The 22019-nt window shown below is 44.2% G+C and overlaps 1 protein-coding gene across 3 annotated transcripts in view; it reads left to right on the forward strand.

The window, feature by feature from the left end:
• TNFAIP1 (TNF alpha induced protein 1) overlaps positions 1-21258 on the forward strand; it is a 52654-nt gene extending 31396 nt beyond the window's left edge. For 2 of the 3 annotated variants that reach the window (XM_069227024.1, XM_069227025.1), the window contains exon 7: positions 12326-21258. In XM_069227024.1, the coding sequence (XP_069083125.1) occupies positions 12326-12562 (237 nt within the window). In that variant the 3' untranslated portion in view covers positions 12563-21258. The remainder of the gene's footprint in view (positions 1-12325) is intronic. The other variant, XR_011202018.1, reaches the window with a different exon arrangement.
• Positions 21259-22019: the final 761 nt, after the last annotated feature.

A 22019-nucleotide genomic window follows, 5' to 3' on the forward strand; every position in this document is an offset into this window, starting at 1 on the left:
TTAATGCCTTTATCCAATGCACTAGGTTCACGTTGCAACATATGTAAGGCCTTTCCTTCCAAGACTCTAAAGCAGTGGTCTCCAAACTCTTTAATGCTGCACCCCCCCCCCCCCAGTTGAAGAATAAAAATAATTGCCCCCTCCTCTGAATTTTTCACAAATATTTTTTTAAGCTGATAATGTTTAAATACGTCTAGACCTATTTAAACATTGCAGTTAATTACTGTTACCTTTTTAAAAATGCAAATACATGTTTCTGCTTAAAACAAAGCCTTGTTATCTCTAGAATGCTTCTTTTGGTCAGAGCTTGGCGCCCCCCCTGGGATCACTTGAGGCCCCACTAGGGGGGCACACCCCCCAGTTTGAAGACCCCTGCTCTAAAGGATAGAGAGAGGAGGTTGACACTGCATTTGCGGAGTTAAAAAAAGAAACACCCTCTTGCAGGGGAAATGTGCCCTCATTTTGGGATGATTCAGTAAAAAGAGCAACACCAAGCGCTTCCACAAAGTCAGCGGAATAAAACAAAAAGTTGGAGTTTCAGGAGCTCAACTTTCAACCTAAGGGGCCTGCAGCCACTTGCTTAGAGGAAAAAATTGTAGTGTTCCCAGGAAAACACTCCCGGAAGAGCAAACACCAGCCTGCACAAAAAGTGCATAAACACACAGCTCCCTTGATGCCGTGATTGAACTGTTGCCCTCACCAGGGATATCTGTTACTATTGTGGGCGATAAAGAAAATGTCTTCCTTTCGACAAAATAGTTGACAACTACCCAGTCCACGTGCCACCTCATGAAGGGAAGCCCGGGATTGGATCCTTCGACCTTATCAACGGCAGGCTTGTCAACAATGGATTTTTCAACACCAGTTTCCTATCCATCTAAGGTTACAGCAAGCCCTTGCACTAGGATCCTGAAATCTGATATGGAGGCAAATGCCAATGACCAGGACATGTCACGGAGATTGCATGCATTCTTTCGCACCTGGATGTGCTTCATGTCCTTGAGTTTGGGGAAGAACCCTTCAAGGTGCTTCAATTTAGCCTCAAGCCAGCACCCTGGAGTTTCACCAAGTGCCTACCACCAGTTGCAGTCGTCCTGAAATGACAGGTCACCAATGCTCATCAAGTCCATCAGGAGACGAGGCGAAGGGACATCCATCCATCTGCATCAGTCTGTTTCACAGGTTAGGGCTGGCAGTAATGGGCAAACAGTTCGGGAAAGGTGTATCCTTCAGCAGACAGAGGAGTGAAGCTCCAAGTCACAGCGAATATCTTTCTCTGCCAGGCAGTCAGTCATGTCAGGCTGTACAATTCTCTGCTAGGTTTGATGTCACCCAGCACAGACCTAATTCCCTTTTGAAGGCTCTGAGTTAGACCTGTTCATGGTCCAAGTCACATGACTGTTCAAACACACTCTTGAAAAAAAAAACTAAAAAATTGTATATTTATTTATTAATTTTCACATATTTAAATTCAATCAATACATTACAACATGGTGTTACGTTGTTACTGCTTATCAAGCTATAAGTTTTGTCTTAGCATATAAAGCAAGTTGTAAAGGAATCCAAATGGTTCACATGTTACTGTGGTATATTTCCTGTCTGATATGTAACTTGTTGAATACATAAACATACATTTTTTTTGTATTAACAAAACTGTAAAACTGTTTCGATTAAAAGAAGATGGAAAATTAATTACATATATTCAAAAATAAAGTATAAAGAAAAAGGAAAAGAGAAAATTAACAGTCACCATGCATATATTGCATTATTCATTTGTCATGCTATGTCATGTATATAACAAAAACCGAATCGTAGTATGAGTAGCAGGTGTTGAAAGTCGGGCCTATTTCCATTTGCGTTCTGTTCTCTGGGTATGTGTGTAAATGTATAGGTTGTGTGTGTAAATATATAGTGATTGTGTGTATCTACCAGCGGGGGGCTCCGCTCATGGTGGGTGTAGGTCATTTTTTGCTTCCACCTTCAGAACTAATGATTCCCATTATTCCACCCCTGAGCTTGTTATGCCCTGTGTCCGGAGCCACTGTAAGTGATGAGCCTCTGCTTCGGACCATAACAGAAGGTCTTTCAGCCATTGCGATACTGATGGGGGTGTTTGGGATTTCCATGCCATGGCTATCCTGCGCTTAAATAGCACAAGTGCTAAATCTATGAACTTGTGAAGGTATTTGTCTTTTTTTGTTGTTTTGGTTCGAATACTTAACAGACAGAGGGACGGTGTTGCAGGTAGGGTACAATCTGTTATTTCAGTAATTATTGCAATGATTGTATGCCAAACCGTTTGTAAATTCGGGCAATCCCATACCATGTGATAAAATCACACTGGGGATGTTGCGCATCTTGGGCAAACGGGTTCATGTGTTGGGTACATACGGTTGAGGCGTTAGGGGTCTAAGTGTGCTTGATGTATATAGTTAAAGTGATTAAATCTAAATCTGGCATTACAAGAGATCTCCTTTACTGAGCGCAGTGCTAGAATTCCACTCTGGTGTTGTCAGTGGGTTTGGTAGCACCGTATTCCATTTTTCATGTGTTGTTTGTAGTGGGGTATCCGTTTGTGCATGAAGTGCTGTGTATAGAGATGAGATCATGCGTTTAGTTGTCGTCGCTGATAGTATGGCGTGTAAAACTAGAGAGGCAGGTGGTTCGGTATACCCCATATGTGACGTATACCTTGTATTATGGTGTAATAGGTGATAAACTGTCCTGGCGCAATGTTGTATTCAGCAATCATATCTTGGAAAGATTTAAGTACACCATCGGGGAAAAAAGGTGTTCCATTCGTGTGATGCCCTTATCTACCCATAGTGCTTGTGTCTGGGTTGGTATATTCTGTGGTGCTCCAGGTATATCCCTCAGCGTCATTACCGGAGAGTATGGAGTGGGTGAGTGTTTAGGGTATAAGTAACGATGCCATAATGTGTGTGCCGTTTTTAGCAGTGGAGTCGTGATAGTGCCACCCATCCTAGTGCTAGTCAACCACGGGTATAGTGTTGTGGTACCCACTTGGTCTGTTATGTCACGTGTCTCCAGGTGGAGTGGAGAAATCAACCACGTGGTTGGCCATTGTAGCTGAGCTGCAGCGTAGTAAGACTCAGTGTGGGGCGCCTAGGCCCCCTTCACGGAGCGGTCTCTGGAGTACAGATAATGCTACTCTGCTGCGTTTGTCTCCCCATATTAAGTCCAATAATAAACTGTTTAGCGATTTGAAGAAGGTACGTGGCACCACAACAGGTAGAGCTGAGAAGTAGTATAACAACCAGGGTAGAATTAACATCTTAGATATCGCTATTCTGCCCATTGGGGATAAAGGTAGTGATTGCCAGAAATTGAGGGATGTGCGGGCAGATGTTAGCTCTTTGGTTAGATTGCCATCTAGGAGATTTTTGATTGAGTGATATATGTGTACTCCTAAATATTTGAAAGTGTCGTATTGCCACTGTAATCGTGTATTATTCGCAGCAAGGCGTTTAGGCCAGTTAACCTGGAGTCCTGACGCTGTGCCAAAAAGCGAAAGTAAAGTGCTCGTGTTCAGGAAGCGTGGAGTGCACATCTCTGAGGTGTATATAAGGGCATTGTCCGCATATAATGACACCACGTGGAATCTCTGGGAATCCCAAATGCCCAAGGCTTCGGCTTTGGAGCGTAGATAGCACGCCAGGGGCTCCATTGCTAAAGCAAACAGCAGCGGCGATAGGGGGCATCCCTGCCGTGTGCCACGTTGTATATTAAAGCAGTTCGATATTACCCTACATGTTTTTACTCTTGCTAGTGGTTCTCCATATAGTGTCCTAACCCAGCACAATAGGCGAGGACCGAATCCCATTTTTTCCAGACAAGCAAATAAGAAGTCCCATCCTAATGTATCGAAGGCCTTCTCTATATCCAAAGAGACCGCTACACGATACATGTCCTCTGACAGTGTACTGTGCGTTAAATGTAAGAGACGTCTGATATTTATGAATGTGGTGCGGCTTGGTATAAAGCCTGACTGGTCGTAGTGCACCAAAGAATGCATTACAGGTAACAAGCGGTTAGCAATTATCTTACCCAGAATCTTGCAGTCTAGGTTAAGTCGCGATAAAGGGCGGTATGATTTTACATCAGACGTATTGCGTCCTGGTTTAGGTAACACTACTATAAGAGCCTCTCTCATGGAGTGTGGTAGGGAGCCCTGTTGAAATGCCTCTTGGTAGACTTCTATCAATCGGGGGTAGAGGTTGGTTGGATATGTGGCATAATATTCGATGGGCAAGCCATCAGTGCCTGGAGTCTTGCCACAAGCCATTTGCTTGACCGTGGCCGCTAGTTCATCTAGTTGTATGGGTTCTTCTATGATATTGCGTTGTGTTTCCAACAATTTAGGAAGGTGCACCCCTTTAAAAAAGCTGCATGCTCTTTCCGTGTTCAAGTCAAATGGGCGTTCATAAAGCCGTTGGTAGTAAGTGCGAAAAGCATCATTTATTGCGAGCTGTGACGTGGCCATGCGTCCATTTGGTAACAGGATGGCCATTGCTGGTGTTCTATGATTCACTTCTCGGAGGAGCCAGGCAAGCACCTTACCCAATCGATCTCCCTGAGCGTGTTGTAAAGCCATGCGTGTGCGATAGTCATAACGACTTAAAGTGGATTCTGTTTCATGTCTGCGTCGTCTGAGTTCACGTAGTTGTGTAGGGGACCCAGAGGGTTCCGCAGCGTGTATTTCTTCTTGATGCAAGTCATGTTCAATCTTAATAAGATCACGAGTTAATTTTTGTCTTACTCCCCAAGTTGTGGTCATACAGTGCCCACGAATTACCACTTTATGTGTTTCCCATTCTGTTGCGCGGTAGGAAGCTGTCAGCATTTGTTAAGAAATATTGCCGAATAGTGTCTGACAGTGATTCGTGGAACGGGAATCTAGTAAGGCCTCTGTTTGCAGGCACCAGGTGGGTATAGCAGGCCGTGGTATGCCCCAAGACATGAGTGCCGTTAGCGGGTTATGGTCAGAATGTGTTTTTGCGAGATATTCTACGTGGTTCAAAAGGGGACCAGTATTGGTGGTACTAAATAAAATATCTATCCTGGTGCGGAGGTCGTGTACCGGAGAATAGAATGAGTATTCACGGTCTTGGGGATGATTCAATCACCATACAAAAATTAATCGACCGTGTGTACTCCAGGTCTGGAGGTGGCGAGTGTTTCTCAGCCCGGGGGGCTGACGATATTGGGGGATGAGATTGGTCTAGTTGTGGATCCATAATGCAATTGAAATCTCCATCCCAGATCGTAGGTACAAGTGGGTCATTAAACAGGGCCGGTGTGAGGGAGTCTATAAAGGGGATCTGATTATTATTTGGAGCATAGACAGCCGCTAGGTTGATGGGTGCGCCGTCTAACCTACCCTCTTTATCTATTGTCTGGGAGGTGAGGGCAAAGGGAGCACCAGGAGCTAACCATACTAGGACACCTTAAACGAATGCTGATGTGACAGTACCATATATTTGACCTCACCAGCGAGATCGTACCTTCATCAATTCAGCTTTTGTGAGATGCGTTTCTTGGAGCAGTGCAATATGTACCATGTGACGTTTGAGATATGAGTGTATTTTATATCGTTTAATGTATGTTGCCATACCTCTGACATTTCAGGTCATGATTCTGTATTGTTGGTCTTGAGTCGGTCGTTGTGTGTGAGACATCATTCCTTAATTTTTAAGCAAAGTACTACAGACAATATAACACACTTGCACATTACACTTTCAAGGGCATGCATGTGTGTGAGCATCTGCGAGGATGTGACCCAGTATTTCAGGCTACGATGGTGTACAAAAGTGCATATTAAGGAGCATGGTGAAACGTATAAAAAAAATAAGAGGAAAATCCCCAACAGTGAAAACAATCCCTACCGGGCCGCAACTATATGTTGTGCCGCCCAATATGTGTTAACAAGTAACGAGTGTCTCTTTGTCTCAATGAACAACGTGTCCAAAGGTACATCTTGGTGGGGTGTGGACAAGCTTTAGTGAAAATATACCCCGTTACAGGGCCCTTGATGATTGATGCAATAAAGAAGAGAGGATCAAATTAAGCAGTGCCCACAAGGGTGTCCGGGCGTTCTATGATGGAGTATATAGATGGCGGTGAAATACAATGTTCCGTGGCTTGCTATTGTCTGTCAGATAATGTCATCCGCTGAGCCAGGCGTGATGTGTGGGGCTTTATTGCTGCCAGTCTCAGAGATCTCAGAGTCAGAGTCCGATTCTGATGTTTGTGTGTGCTCCGAGCGAAGGGTGTTAAAGGGGTTCTTACAACAGCGTATGGCTGCCGCTACTGCTTGATCACGTTCCGCCGCTACCAGTTCTTGATTTGGACGGGTTTTAACTGGTTTCCTGTGACGACGTCTCGGCTTCGGTGTGATCCATGTGTCTGTCTCCTTCTCCTCCTCCTCCTTCTCCTTCTCCTCCTCCGCCGCCGCTATCACCAGGCCCTTTTCGTGAAGCCAGGTCCATACGTCCTCGGGTGATTGAAAGATATGGGTTGTCTCCTGGTCTATGACTTTAAGTTTTGCTGGTAAAGAAGAGCATATTTGATTTGTAGACCGCGGAGGCGTTGTTTAACCGTCATGAATGAGCCCCTTTTCCGTTGCACTTCCATTGTGTAATCTGGGTATGCTGTTATTGATATATTTTCGAAGTGCCAAGGCCCATTGGTACGGAATAATTGTAGGATCAGATCCCGGTCGCGAAAGTTCAAGAGGCGAGCTATGAGAGGGCGTGGAGGGGCACCTGCTTTAGGTGGTCGAACCGGTATTCGGTGGGCCCTCTCGATGGAGAACAGGGGTGGGACGTTCTCGATAAGTACTGTGGATTTGAGCCACTTTTCCAGAAATAGCTCTGCGTTAGGTTGTTCAGAGCGTTCGGGGAATCCAAAAAAACGGATGTTGTTTCGTCTCGAGCGGCCTTCCGCATCTTCCGCTCTGCGGTGAAGGACATTGAGTTCTTCTTCCATGGATGCTACTTGTGTTTGTAGCGATTGAAAAGTTGGTTGTACAGTCTGAGTGATTGCTTCCGCCTGAGTAACCCACTCGGCGAGTTTACGATGATCTGCTCTCAGTAGATTGACTTCCAAAGAGACTGTATCAATCTTGGTTTCTAGTGAGGTTTTGGTGTCTAATATTGCATGTACAATTGTCTCAAATTTTTCAAGATGGCGCTGTAATGTATTTTCCAATTGGCGCAAAGCTGCTCAGTTTGTGATAGTGGTTCCGAAGAGTCATTGTCCATTGTGGCCATGGTTTCATTGGTGGTTTTATTGGGTCGCGATTTCCTCATGATGGCAGTGAGCGAGAGAGTTATATCTGCGTGCTTTACCTTTGTTGTTGATCCACTACAAGTGATTGTCTTGTTATAACACTGTTTCATATACGGTGTAGCGACTAATAGTTTTGTGGGACTCCCTGGGCGTGTCACTGTGTCATTCAGATATTTAAAGGGTGTATCAATAAACACCCAGATGTTTCCGCACAGGATGTTATCCAAATGTTGTGCACTGGCAATGCCCAGGTTAAGTAGTGCCATGCGTGATTATTAGGATATCTTTTAGATAGGCAGAAAAGTGCTGATCTCGGTACTTGTAATGTATTTTAAGGATGATTTGAAAATGTAGTTGTAGCGTTTCAATATGTTATTTTGCTCTCCGCTGCGCAATTCACAGTGTTCTTGGGTTGCAGCTTGTTCTGGATGTTTTGTACAGGGCCGGGGATTCAGTGGACCCTAATTCGGCACAGGCGTGTGCAGCCGGCAGAGGAGCGAGGAGGAAAGGCAAGCAGCCCTTCTATATAAGAAAATTATGCGGAGCGGGCTGCCCCACGGCACGTGCGTCGTTTTCTCTACAGCCGCAGCACACCTACCGCATTGATCCAGGCCGCATCAGCGCCTCGTTCTCTCCCGGCGGAGGCACGATAACCGTCTGGTGCCGAGACGATAAATCGTGCACACGCCGGTACGCTACTCAGGCACTCTCTCTTTTCGGCCCGGACAGGCTGGCCGCTAAACTGCCGGTGGGAATCCGGCTGTAGACTCCGCTTGGGATTGGCGGTTCCGCTGGTCGGGTCGCCATCTTTGTTTTTTGTAGGCGTCGGTTACGGACGCCGTACGAGGAACGGTGCTTCAATTTACACCCCCGCAGGCACCACCGGTCTGTCTCACCTCGATCCGCGTATTCACAGGGACTCCCTGTGCATATATAGTTCCCTTAGTGGATATTTTTGCAGGATATTGCTCGGGCCCTGCGCGGAGCTCGTCTGTGAGCGTCCTATGCCGCCGCCATCTTGGCCACGCCCCCCCCCCCCTGTTCAAAAACACTCTTTATATTGGAAGTGCCCCACAAATCTTAACATGGGCCTTCCATTTCACCCTTCATCAGAAAGGATAATACCAACAGCAGATCTCTCTGTGAAGGGCTGGGGAGCTCACATGCATCATTTGTCAACAAGAGTCCTCTGGTCAGACTCTGAAAAGATGCTTCACATCAACATCTTGAACTGTAAGCTGTAATGCTAGGCTTACAATTGTGTGTGTGTGTTTTTTTTTGTTAATGTTTTTTTTTTTTTTAAGGTTAACAGGACAAGGAGGGCTGCATGCCCCTTCCTATTTGCTATGTTACGACCTGTGGGATGGGGTCCCCAGCGCCTTTTCAGGCCCCCATCCCCATAATTAAGTGACGGCTCAGGGAGATCGATCCCGGGGGCCTTTTTAGGCTTGGGGCAGCGGTGGCCGGTGGGCTCTCCTGGCTCACAGTTAGTGAGCTTGTCCAGGGGGTTGGAGTGCATTACAGGCGCAGGGAGGAGACACAATCCCCCCCCCTCCCCATATCTTTTAATTTGGCCCCAGGCCCCAGCAGAGATTCTGGCTTGGGAGGGGGGCTCTCACGCCCGATCCTCAAATATTGTAATACTTAAAGTAAAAAAGAACACCAGCAGATGCCCTTCCTCATGCCCCCTCTTTTTTTTTTTTTTTTTTTTTTTTTTTTTTTTAATGCCGCAGTCCCACTGGAGTTCCACAAGATTGCAGCTTTAAAATTATTTTTTTGCTTTGGTACCTACCATGCCCTCTAATTTCTTTTTTCATAAACAAACTCAGGACAGGGGACTAAGTACCCGAGTCCTGTAATGGCTGCCTGGGACATTTGTCTTCATGTTGCAGTCAGCCAATTGGAGCACTCACTCTCGCAGGAGCTTTACTCCTGTGGGAGTGAGTTGGCGCTAGGTTAAAAAAAAACGTAGGCAAATCAGAACATTCTATTTATTGAAACTGGATTTGAGGGACTCTTGCGAGCAGCCCCCCGAACCCAGCCATCCAGATATACAAATGTTTTTGATCCCTCAGTTCTCACAAACTATTGAGCGCTTTCTGGTCTAAGATCAAGCTTCCTGCCAAAATTGGTATATTTCATTGTACAGTTTTTGCAGTAACGTTGTACAAAAATGTCTATAAAAAAGGCATGAGGATTTTGTGTTTTAGTACCCCGCTCTTTTCTCAGCCCGCTTGATAAATCATCCTGTATGTTTTCAGGAATGAGCTGAGGTGAGTTAACTTTTTATTTATTTATTTTTTATTGGAAAGCTTTGTGAAGATTTGTCAAGTTGCACCAGTGTTATAAGCAAACCAAAATATGCTGTTCCTATGGAAACGCAGACCTGACTATAATTACCCACAAGCGACCGCCAGAGGGCTATATATCTATCTGTGGATTGCTGGCTGCCGCTTTGAATCCTACAGCATTTGCGGGCTATCAAGAATCATGACAGAACATATCCAGTGGCCCATCACTTTGAGGAAGTGCATGGTAGTGAGGTGGCAGGGCTAACTTTTTGTGTACTTTTGTGTACTTGATACTGTTGCGACCAACATTGGAGGAGGAGATAGGGGGAAAAAGTCGCGACCGCTTGAAGCAAAATACGTAATGGAAGTGAACACCAGAGCACCATGGGGTCTCAACATTGAGGAAAACTTGTATAAACATCTGCATTTAGTTTGTAGCATAGGGCGTATACATGCAGGGCCTCCCTGCAACCTTTTCACATGTATGTTAGTTTTGACTAGGAAGTATTATGCCACAGTGCAACAACAGTCATGTCATCATAACTTGCTACATATGCTCCTTGGGCTTAATTCTATTCCAATTGTAATTTTAATTTTATTTTCAAGTCCATTTAGAAAATGTAAAGGTTTTGATCTTAAAATTGATATATTCCTTTAGGATACTTTTTATTTGGACGCAAATGATTGTGTATGTCGTGAGAGAGGCAACTCACTAAGGAACCTAGTGTTTAGATACATGATGTGTTATCACGATTGGTTATGCCTATTGTACTAGATTTGATTTTTTTTGGTCTTGTTTGAGATTTTGTTCTGTTTTTAAGAATGTTACGTTCCCTTATGATATTGTCCACTTGGATAAACAGTGTTTTTTTTGTTTTTTGTTGTGTTACTTTCACACCACACGCTGTTTAATGAAATACGATGGTTTTGTGGTAGTATGTATCTTGGAAAATATAAAGGTTGATTTATTGTAGTACCATAATTTACATTATATGACATGATTGTATATTTATTATACATGAAATAAAATTAATTTGTGATTGTGATTATTAACAACATACGGGAGACATAGCTAGTCTGTTTTCACTTTTTATATCATGTGGTGTTACACACATTTGTAAATACTGTTTGAAAATGGCGCCTCGCCATCTGTGATGAAGGCTGATAAATATATATACGTACACAAAAACTTCCGCAACAGTCGGAGGCTAAAATGCAGCAGTCTGAGTTGGGCTCCGGTCGCCCTTGAAGTATCAAAACCACAAATACCTCAGTAAAAGGATTCCTCAGACACCCCTGGTGAAAATGCAAGTATACTTAGTCCAACAAGTAATTCATCTCCCAATGCATCTCAGCAGTACCTGTGTTCAAGGCTACGCCTGAAACGCATTGGACGAGGACTTACTTGTTGGAATAAATGTACTTTTATTTTAACCAGGAGTGTCCGAGGAATTCTTTACTGAGGTATTCATTGTTTTGGTATTAGAGTCCTATTTTCTTTACATTATATTCATAACATTCCATCCAATATGGCATTACGTTGCATCTAGAGACGCTGCATTTATCTGGATTGTGAATGTTCTTTTTTTGAATGAGGATGTTGATTTCCATATTAAATGTGAGGGTGGGGATTGCCCTTTTTAATATGCGGAAGGCGATTGCAAATGTTAACATGAGGTTGGCAGTTGCCATTTTTAATATGAGGATGAAGAGTGCAAATTTTTACATGACGATGGTGATTGCTATCTTCAGCGCAACACTAGCAAACCAAATCAGTGTTCATTCTTCACAAACGTCTGCCGCATCACATCTGCTGAAGCTAGAGGGCTCAGTGAGAAAGGCGTCTCATTTGTGAATTGCACAGTTGTTGGTATTTTATGCTATTGTCTTCTTCCCAGTGGGGCAGCCCCTTCTTGTTCTTTGTCATAATTTTCCTTGAGGCAGGTGTGTACAATCATCCGAGATGCCTTCTTGTCACAGTATCTTGAACATGGCTATTTTTATTTTCCTGACTAGGTTACTAGTTGTAAAATGTGGAAAGTCAGCAAAAAAAATACAGTTTGAATCACATGCCCTGTCTGTGTGCTTTCTGTCTGAATTTAAGTAACAACTGAAACGTCTCTTGATCTGTTGTCATCTCGCACCCTTTTTGACTTTAGTCCCCTGGTTATTCCCACCTTCCAAATTGGCTTTCTGCCTTCTTAACTGTAGTTCCCATGCCCCCTTATGCCCCGTCTGTAGTTTACAGGGATTTTGTGCCAACAAAAAACCCCAGCGCTTTACCTTGTCTCCTGCCTTAGCCTTTGTTAATGCCTCCTACTAATACTAGTATCCATTGCTCCATATTTTCTTAGATCCTTGGAATAATTAGATGATATAAATCTTTCCCATAGTTATGGACATGAACATTCATCCGCTGCTGATTTTTTTTTTTTTTTCTTTCTTTTTTTTAATGCAGATATGTAATACAAGGGTTAAAGTATACAATGTTTCTGCTTAGTATTACTCTCTACCTATATACGCTTTAAAATTCTTTTTAACTAACAATTGTTTTGTTATTGTTTTAGAAAATTGTTGCTGAAAGGTTTTTTTTTTCCCTTGTTTTTTTTCCCATTTTTTTGATAACGTGCCCCAGTGAGCTTGAGGCTTGGTTTGAGTTTAATAAAACCTGTAAAATAAATAAAATAACAATATAATGAAATGTGCTGTCTTGTCATCCCCAGGTGGAGTTTCCTGAGGCACGAATCTATGAGGAAACACTGAATGTTCTGCTGTATGAGAGCCCTCGAGTACCGGATAACTCCCTACTGGAGGCTACCAGCCGCAGTCGAAGCCAGGCATCCCATAGCGAGGAGGATGAAGGGCTGGAGCTTCGAGATCGGGTGCGCCGGATCCACGTAAAGAGATACAGCACATACGATGATAGACAACTCAGCCACCAGTCTGCTCATAGAGACTAACAGCCACTGACTTTTTTTTAAGTTTTATTTTAGAGGAGGTGAAATCACCTATACAGCACCTATTTTAGAACTCTAAGGCTGATTTTGGCAGCCTTCAGGCTTTGTGCCAAATCAAAGTCTTTTGGTGCTTTCTGGCTTCTAGGTGCATTGTCTTCTGAATTGGGACGGTACCTCTGGGACCAGCAAAGTTACTGCTGCCTATGACTGGAACCATCTAATTAACTTGTCTCATTGGCCAAAATCCTTGCTGATAAGACTGTTTTTCTTTTAACTTATTGAGATCATGAAACACAGGTGCCTTTTTGATGCCTTTGACCAATCTTGCAGCGACTATCAATGTTTATCTCGGTGTTGGTCTAACACAAGGAAGACTGCTTAAGACATTGATGGGGGCGAAGGGGACTACATTGTACAATCCTTTCTCTCAAGTGGAGAGCTCCAAGCTGACAAACTGAAGTCAGTGTTCATAAGTAGCCATTTTCTGAAAATCTGTGGAAGAATAGAACCTGAGCTAATGCAATGACCTATCTGGGCTCAGATTGGTTTTCCCTGCCTTTCACTAGTCCAGTTGTTTTGCAGATGCATAACACCAATATTTAAACCAGTCTTCCAGAATGTTTAAAATGTGTTTACTTGTGCAAAGTATTTACATCAGTGCTATACTAGAAACTACTATAATATTGAGCATAGTGCAGGCCATTTGTTGGTGATGTCCAACTGGGCATCTTCCCATTTGGGCCTAAGCCTAACCAGGCATTATCCAACAGAAATGCCCACACTTGTTATTTATGTCATTTGATTTCAACTGCAAAAGCGGAAAAACAGCCAAAGTAGGTTGAACTGTGCAATTTCCTCAGCTGCTAGTGAAGCGTCTTTCCAGGCTGTTTCTGCCTTTTGAGTGCTAGGCTGTTGCCTTCGGTGTTGGTTGACTCCCACTTGTGTCATTGACGCTTGTCATGTGCACAGGAATGCAAGTGCATGGAGCGGACTCCTGTTAGAGTCCGACCCAGCTACGGTTGGAAGGCCAGAGACTATAGTTGTGCAGCATGAAAATATTCAAGATTCACATGCTGTGCATCATCTCTGTTAGGGTCAGAATGGAATCTTAATTACTTGAAATTAAATGTTTGGCTGTTTGCTATAAAATTGTCTAAGGGGACGATCATAGTAACATTTTAAAAGAGGGAGAAGATGTCTCCTGTGTTTTGCTAGACCGTGTAAAAAAAGACAAACTGGGCACAGTAAGACACCAGATTTGCAAATGTTTCGAATGCCTAATTATGCCAGGGCGGGGGCGATTAGTGGTCTGAGCCAGCATTCCTTGGGCGTTGAATAACATTACAAGTTCCACATTGTTGGAGGGTAGAAATGCTCATGTTTTTGCTACATGGATCAGAACTGGTGGCACCAGTGGCATAAAGAAAGTGTTTATCTTTTTTATCAAAAAATGTGTTCTCCTACCTGGGTGGCAACAGTGCATGCACAGAAGAACATGCAACCCACACACAAGGAACTGGTGTTTCTGCTGCCATTCTGTTTTTCTGATTGTACCACACCCCCACACTTGAACTATAGATTGCACTGCTCCACTCACTCTTTGGAGATCTGAAGGCAGAGGGGGGGCCTATGAAGATACATGTCCACATCTATACTATCATTTTCAGTACAAACAAAATCCCTCCCTGTATTTAGAGGGTGGCCAGGGGCCCACCACCCCTGGGGGTTTCCTCAGTGGATATATGAGACCCTGTGCTTCCACTCCCAGAGACTGCCATGTTGTCTAGAGTAGTTTTCAGTAGTATCTTCCATTAAAGACACGTGGCATGAGTTTCCCCTCTTCTACCCCTGGCCCCAATAGGACCTGAGATTGTGTTAATTACAGTAATAATATCTATGCTTTGCACCTTCATCGTCTTTGCAACAGTCTTTTACCAGGGGGACAGCTCAGGAACACAAGCAGAGTCTCCAAGTACCGGGCAAGCCCCTAGACCTCGAGCTGTAAAATGTGGCCACTAAATATGAGGGAGTAACCACTTAATAATAGGTTGGGTCCACACTAAGGAGATGTGCAGGCCATGGGCTGCCTGTTGGCACTCTTCATGCTGTTCATACTCCATTTTAGTAAAGATAACCGTAGCAATAACCGAGTTGCCTTTTGATTTTTATGGACTGCCGTACCTTCAGGCTCACTGTTTGAGGAGCTGCTTATGTTGGCCCCTGTGGACCGTGTCCCCCCATTGAAGAGCACTGATGGAATATCTGAATTATTAGAGACTTCGCCAACACAAAAGAAAAAACTTGCAGTAAGTTAAAACTTGTATCCTTGTATGTGTAACCACTAGTATCCTGTAATAAACGAATAGGACTAGAATTCGCTTAAAGTTTGCTTACGAGCGCACAGGCTTTGTTGGATGTGTCCCCATAGCGGTTATAGCTGCAGTGCTGAAGACTTGCACCCTGTTGGAAGACTGGTTAACTTAACTGCTGCCTTTCAGTTTCGTTTCTTTGCAGGCTCCTCAGCTGTACATTACACATGTAATTTGAACATTTGAGAAAAGCACCTTGAGTGTTTGCCATTACTGTCTGTGAAGCAGATTAAAAGTAAGTTCAGCTCTGTTCAAGCGGGTCTGCCATTGCATCAACCAACCTTGCCTCTGAGGTTTTCCTCTTACCTCCCACAGCCTCACCTCTCCATTCATAACATAGCAGCATCTCTGGATAGGCAAAGTGGTGGTAGTTAGCAGTGAAATGTCTGTTGCAGCTTCTGCCTCAAGGTTGCCACTTCAGTCTTCACACTGCAGTGCCTGCTATCTGTGCTACCATATTTGGTGGTGTCCATTTTTAACATTGAAGTGAGCGGTCTCTTCCATAGTGTGTCCTACCCATTCTTAACACATCAGTGTCTATTGTCTCCTCTAGTCCAGTGTCCCCTCTCCTTTGTTAACAATGCACCGTCTGCCAACACAACTACCACAACTTCTGCCCGTTCTTAAAACCACACGTCTGTCACTCCATAATGTAGCTATTCATTTTTACTTCGTTCTTTGGTCAACATTTAACTTTCTTTAAAAGTAAATTGCAATTTAACTTTCTTTTTTTTTTTTACCAATTACAATAGACTCTCCCCTCAAGAGACTGTGGATGGTGCTCCTTTTTCATCTCAGCCTCTGCCACCTGTACAAAATATAGAGCCATGGAGAAAAAGAGGTAAGGGAAATGGTGCCTAGACCAAAACTTTTTTATTTAAGAAATTTAAGTAATTGTGGACATATATTCTGCCATCCTAGCTGCGTCAGGGAGATAATGTGCACATTTTTGTATGCCGAATGCCCCTTTTATTTTCTGTTCTTTAAAAATTAACCATCTCTGACCAAACTAACTGGAGGACGTACTCTGTCAAAATTGTGTTGGGCAAGCCTTCTCTACTAAACACCTCTCTCAAGATGTTAGTTACATTGCACATTTCGATCCCACTCGTGATATAGTTCTCTGGCTACCTTTAGAAACTGTCATTTAACACAATGAGATAATGTTAACCCTTCAGTGTCTACGTTTGGTCCCACGATGTCCGGAGCCATCCCTCCCCAAGGCGTCTCCGACAACTTCCTCACAGTCATGGGCAGAACCTTGGTCATACATATCCTGTCTCAATACAGACACTCCATGCAGCTCCTAACAATTCTCTACACCTGCACATCCAAAACTATGCAAAACCAGGCCTTTCTTTCATTTTGCGGATCCCTAAGTGGTCTTAATGCACCATTTCTATCAAATTTTGCCTGTGTTTCACGCAGCAGTACTATGGTGCCTTTAAATACCAGTCCATCATATTTGGCTCTTTCCTGAGGCCTAAGACTTTCTGCACTGTTTGCCACAACTGGCTTTAGATTTCCTTCCTTCCCTCAACCTGACCAGCAGTCCTTCAATGTCCGACTCTGCAGCCACCAGCACTCTGTTTTCTCTCCTGGCACCATCCAAGACTAAATACTCCTTAAATTCTTCCTTCTCCTCGTAAGTACCCTCTCCCAAATCCAAGCCATCTTTTTTGACTGATCTGGAGAAGCAGTTTGTCACAGTTGTGTTCTGCAGAAATATGCATTCCATAAAAATCTAACTTCTGCAGTGAAACCTCCCACTTGCATGTTCTGTTCGATGCTGCATCAGTGCTGTTTTGGATGAACACTTCCCTCAGAGGCTTATGGTTAGTCAATCACAACTCTGCTAGGCCCATAACAATGCCTGCAACGTCCTTGCTGCATAAAATGTGCTGAACGCTTTTTTCTCAGAAAGGGAATAATTTAATTCTGGGTATTTTAAACATTTCAACATAGACGTGATAGTCCTCTCATCTTCACCTTTCAGTTGTCTCGTCTCTGCACAGCTCCCAGTCTCTTTTGAACAGGCATCTGTGAATAAGGTGGACGACTCTGGGATAAAAACTCTGCAAACTAGGTAGGTGCTCGTGGTACACTGCTCCCAATGTCCTCTCTGCCATAATCTGGAGACCACATGAATTTCACTCCCACTTAGGCAGTGATCTCATACTATTTGTTCGACTGGCAGACTATGGCACAAAAATAATATAATATTTGGCTTAACCTTTTCCTTCTTACTTTTTTGACATACAGTTTTTCCCATGGTGCAGTTTTTTTTCATACTGCTTGCATAATGCCTTATTCTTCCAAACAGCTTGCACAGTGCCTTCCAAGCAGTAAATAGGATGTTAGCAAAATGATCGGTTGTTCTACATTAGTAGTGTTACCTTTGAGGACCCTCTTAGGAGTGCCTTCTGTAACTGCATGCTTGGCACTTTCTCTGTTGACCATTGTTTTTGTGGATCTCCTTCACACAAGCTATAGATTGCTTAGTTGTGTTTGAAATAAACAAAACTCCATTCAAATTGGGGATGTCTTTCTGCCAAAAGTCATGTCTCACCTTGTCACTATTGCACCTAACATAAACTGGTCCCTGTCTTTTTCCTCTAGCAGGGGATGCTAATTCTTGTGAATCTATCATATAATTTTCAACTGTCGCTCCACAGCTCTGCGCTCTCCTCCAAAGTTGACATCTTTCAATGGTCGTGGTCACTTTTAGAAGGTAGTGTACATCAAGCTTTCTTACGTGGACTTCACTCTTGTTCACACCTTGCTCTTCCATGCAGCTGAGCTTGGGGAGATGGTTAAAGACCTCTTGACCTTCAGAACCCAAACTGCGAAGCGGAAGAAAAGTCCGACTCGCCGCACTCAAGGAGGTTCTCGTACTCTGGCATAGCGCCTGAAGACCTTTTTCACTTTGCCTGCGAAGAATGGAGGAGAAATTGAGACACTGTTACATTCTACATGGTACAGTGTTTTGCAAAATGTAACCAAGATAGTTACAAATGAGCTTGTGGAAAGACCATGAAGAGACTGCGTATTCAACTCGATATACCCTTGGGGCATGTGCAGAAATTCTCCCGGTGCCCACCCAGACATCCGAGTCAGCCCCACGGGCAGCCAACCGGCTATCCGACACGCCATACTGTACCCGAATGTAACCTGTAAACTGAATACCAAAACACTCCTATGAAGAATACTGCCACAATTTGCTAATGAGCGTACATTGGAGTCATGCATATGACATTCAGAACAGGTTAAAAGAGTCATAACCAACAATCTCAGAACCAATAAGTGTCTTCCGAGCTTACCTGTGCCTCAGTCCTTTAACCAGGAATCTATCAGCAACTGTTTATCTAAGTAGTATCCTCAAGAAATGAATCCATTGACCTCCATTTAATCTTGGACAGTTACACAGTTAGATTTCTGTAGACAACCATTATCGTGTATCCAGGGACGGAGAACTGCAGTCTCTCGTAAATGGTTGTTAGGTCACCACACTCTACTTGATGACTGCATGCATGTAATGCTGCAGACACAATGTGATGCCAGCAAACGTGTCACGTTACTCCACTGTGGCCGAGATAACTCCACAAAGAATGGGATCTTCACAGCTACAGGATGGCGCTCAAGCTTTCTTTCCAGGGTGGAAACCTCCCGGTTATGAGTCGACACACAAGTCTTATCACTGGCACCAGAGCATTTGACACTCCTGGGCACGGGTAGAGCTGATAAATGCTCAAGTGCAGGACTGCTACTTGGGTGTAAGTAGACGTGGCCCGCACTTACACACAGCACCATTCGGGCCTAATGTGAAAGAGCTCAAACCCAATGTATCCCAATTAGTAATCTCAGTAGCACCGGTATTTAAAGTATTTGGCAAAACACTGAGTAGAACAACCGGAGGTTGGGCTTCAATGGAGTGGTTGCTTGAAATACACAGTGTAATCCAGGGAGGCTGAGGTTTCTATCTTGAAAACGAAAATGGCTAGGGGATGCTACAGCATTCACTCTTAGTGGATGATGAAAGCACACCAGCACCTGAGCCTCCAAGAAGGGCTTCTCAACCACGCTGGGCACCAGTGTTAGAAGGTGTAAATCCCACGAAGAAACCAGTGTAAACTTCAAAGTAGGTTTTGTTGGAGAGATGCCTCAGCCACCGACAGCATGAAGACACTTCAGATACCCGCCACAGCCTTCAAGAGATGCAGTGTACATTATTTCACACTGCCTCATTCCAACTGAGCATTTTCCAGAGGATAGACTGCCATAGTTAAGTAATTGGGGACATGCATTCTATTTCATATAACAATCCACCCAGTGTAATCGATGTGGAGAGGGAGCTTTTCTGTAATGAAATGAGGAATCTATGGTTAGGCGAAGGGAACTAGTAGAAATTCAAGGGACGAAGCAAAAAATGCCATTGTACAGCGTAGTATTGAGGGTCTTGCTTCCGAGAGGCTCTAGAGTGCCACTTCTCAGCGTGAGTTCTAGTTCGGTTCTCATCTGTAAGTTGCTTAAAGCGATTACCATTTATGTAGATGCTATTTATTCATTTGCCAAAGTTATCAGTTCCTTGATGGATGCAGCTGTCCTACTCCTACACTGGACATTGTACACCTGTCTTTTCTCAGTCTTCCCTTCAAGTTGTCTTGGTAGTTGGTGCTCTGGGCAGCCTTCTGTATCCAGGCTCTTCCACAGCACGACTTGCAGGATGCCAAATCTGCATTTATTGCCAGAAAAGAGCCTCTTCGCCTGATAATTGTGAGCACAAGATGTCAGCAAAGTGTTTGGGATTATGAGATTGCTCTGTTCATTGCTCAGAAAATAAATATACATGCGAGCAGCAGTTTGTAGGTGTCTTGCCTGCTCAGCTACATCAGTGGTGAAGTTTCAAACTCTTTTTACCCCCTTCGAGTATCTCGCCGTCTGTGGCCGCTGCCACGCAAGTGTCGCTACATAAGCTTCTCCCAAGAAATGCCTTTCTCCAGTGTCTGCACCCCCATCTGTCACTGCACTTATTTCACAGTCCCATCAAGCGGCTTGTACAGTTTTAAATGACCCGAGATTACCAAGGAGTCACACCACAGTGGGCAAAGTGAGTTGGCGACTTCACAAGAGTTACGCAGCCGCCCGCATCAGCTCATTTATTGTTTGGCAAAGATCACGAGTCTATCTTCTTTATCATTGCGAATGCAAATTTGTGCTTGCTTTTTATGACTTGGTGAAATGCCAACCTTGGGCAGGAGCAATCCTTCAGTGCGTGCTTCGGGCTCCGACCCCTTTTCCTGTGCATGATGAGTGACTGTCAGGCTGAGCAAAGGTCGGCCTGAAGGACGCATCCTGTCAAGATTGAGCTCCCAGGCACTTCACATGCACTGATTCACCAGTGCCTTGCAACCTGAGCTAATGTGTGCTGGGCTGAAGATCTCACCGCCCTGAAGGCAGTGAAATCATCAGCCCGCCAAGGCCCTGTGGGGTAGAACATGGGGTGCATCAGATAGCCTTGGGTGATTTAGGTCACCGTCCTGAAGTGCCTAAGGCTGGCTGTCAGCGAGGCCTCACACCACCCTTTTCCCAACTCGTCGCAGAGTGGAATGGGCTAAGCAGGTCTCACTGATCCGACCCCTCCTTGTGATGAGTTAGAAAAGGTCCTCCTGTCATTGACTGACAACAAGGATAGCCAGTGAGAGGAGGTGAGAGGTTCTGCCTGTTGCCTGCCTGCAGCTGCACCCAGGAGCCATTGGCTTCTCTCTTCTGCCACCCTCTGGTCCCCAGGTAAGCACTCCTTTGAGTGTGTGTGTATGTTTGAGAGAGAGAGAGAGAGTGTGTGTGTGTGTGTGTACACATGAGTGTATTTGTATGTCTGGTGTGCTTGCGCATGGGTTGCTGTAAGTGCGCATGCATCAGTGTGCTTGTGGAAGGGAGACAGGGAATCTATGCGCTTATTTGCCACTCCCTCTTCTAAAATTAATCAGCCAGCAGTGCCTTTGGGAAATATTCTAGCTTGGGCACCCAAAGAATAAGTGCCACATTCGGCCTGTCTCCAAAGAATCCAAATTCAAGCTGTGAGTGTTCTGTGGATGCACTTTCAGATGGACCAATCACATTCACCGAAAAGTGCATGCTACTTGGAATTTAATACAATTTTAAATCTAACTTTGAAACTCCCTGCTGCCAGTTTCTCTATTGTTAAATTATGATCTGATACCTTTTGATGTTCTGTTAATTCTGTTCTTCAAAACTAATAGAAGAACGAGTCTGCACATTCCGGGTTCATTTGTGTGTTAATAAATATTACATTTCATACTTTTCATCGGATTACAGCCTCATTATTGAAGAAAAGACTATTTTTTTAATTTGGAACAATAATACATATTTAATGCAGAACTTCACAGCTAATGTCATAATAAATCTGGCTGTTTGGGAGGACTTTGTCTTAAGTTCCACATGTTAGAAGTACCTTGAACCATAAAATCCCTGCCGTATCCCCGCTTTACCTGGAACAGAGAGGTGACACACTGACCTATCTTGACCCTCACCTGTGGGTCTACATACAGTAGTGGTATCAGTGCCTGTCGTCTCCCCCACTATCCCAAACACTGTCATTGTGGAGAAGAGGTAGTCCCATTCGGTTGTGTCAAATGCCTTCTCTAGATCTAATACCAGGCATGCAGCGATTGACCAGTGGGATGGAGCCAAATCCATCAGTCTGTGTAGTCTATGGATATTCAGCATAGTGGATCGCCCGGGAATCAACCCATTTTGGTACCGGTGCACTAACCGCTTCATGGGCCCATATAGGCAGCCCGCTAAGATTTTGCTTAGAATCTTATAGTTTGAACCCAACAAGGAAAATGGGCAGTAAGAGGAAAGATCCTCCGGGTCCTTATCCATTTTTAGATGGGGGACCAGTAGTGATTCCCTCATACTCTGCGGCAGGCAGCCCTCGTCTGCTGCTATTTGATAAAGTTTGATTAATTTAGGGGCAACTTGATGCTCCTATGCTTTATAAAATTCAATTGGGAGCCCATCTAGTCCCTGTGTTTTATTAGTGGCTGTGCCTCAGATTGACCCCCTAA

Source organism: Pleurodeles waltl, chromosome 3_2, assembly GCF_031143425.1.
Source record: "Pleurodeles waltl isolate 20211129_DDA chromosome 3_2, aPleWal1.hap1.20221129, whole genome shotgun sequence".
In the NCBI taxonomy this organism is placed as follows: domain Eukaryota; kingdom Metazoa; phylum Chordata; class Amphibia; order Caudata; family Salamandridae; genus Pleurodeles; species Pleurodeles waltl.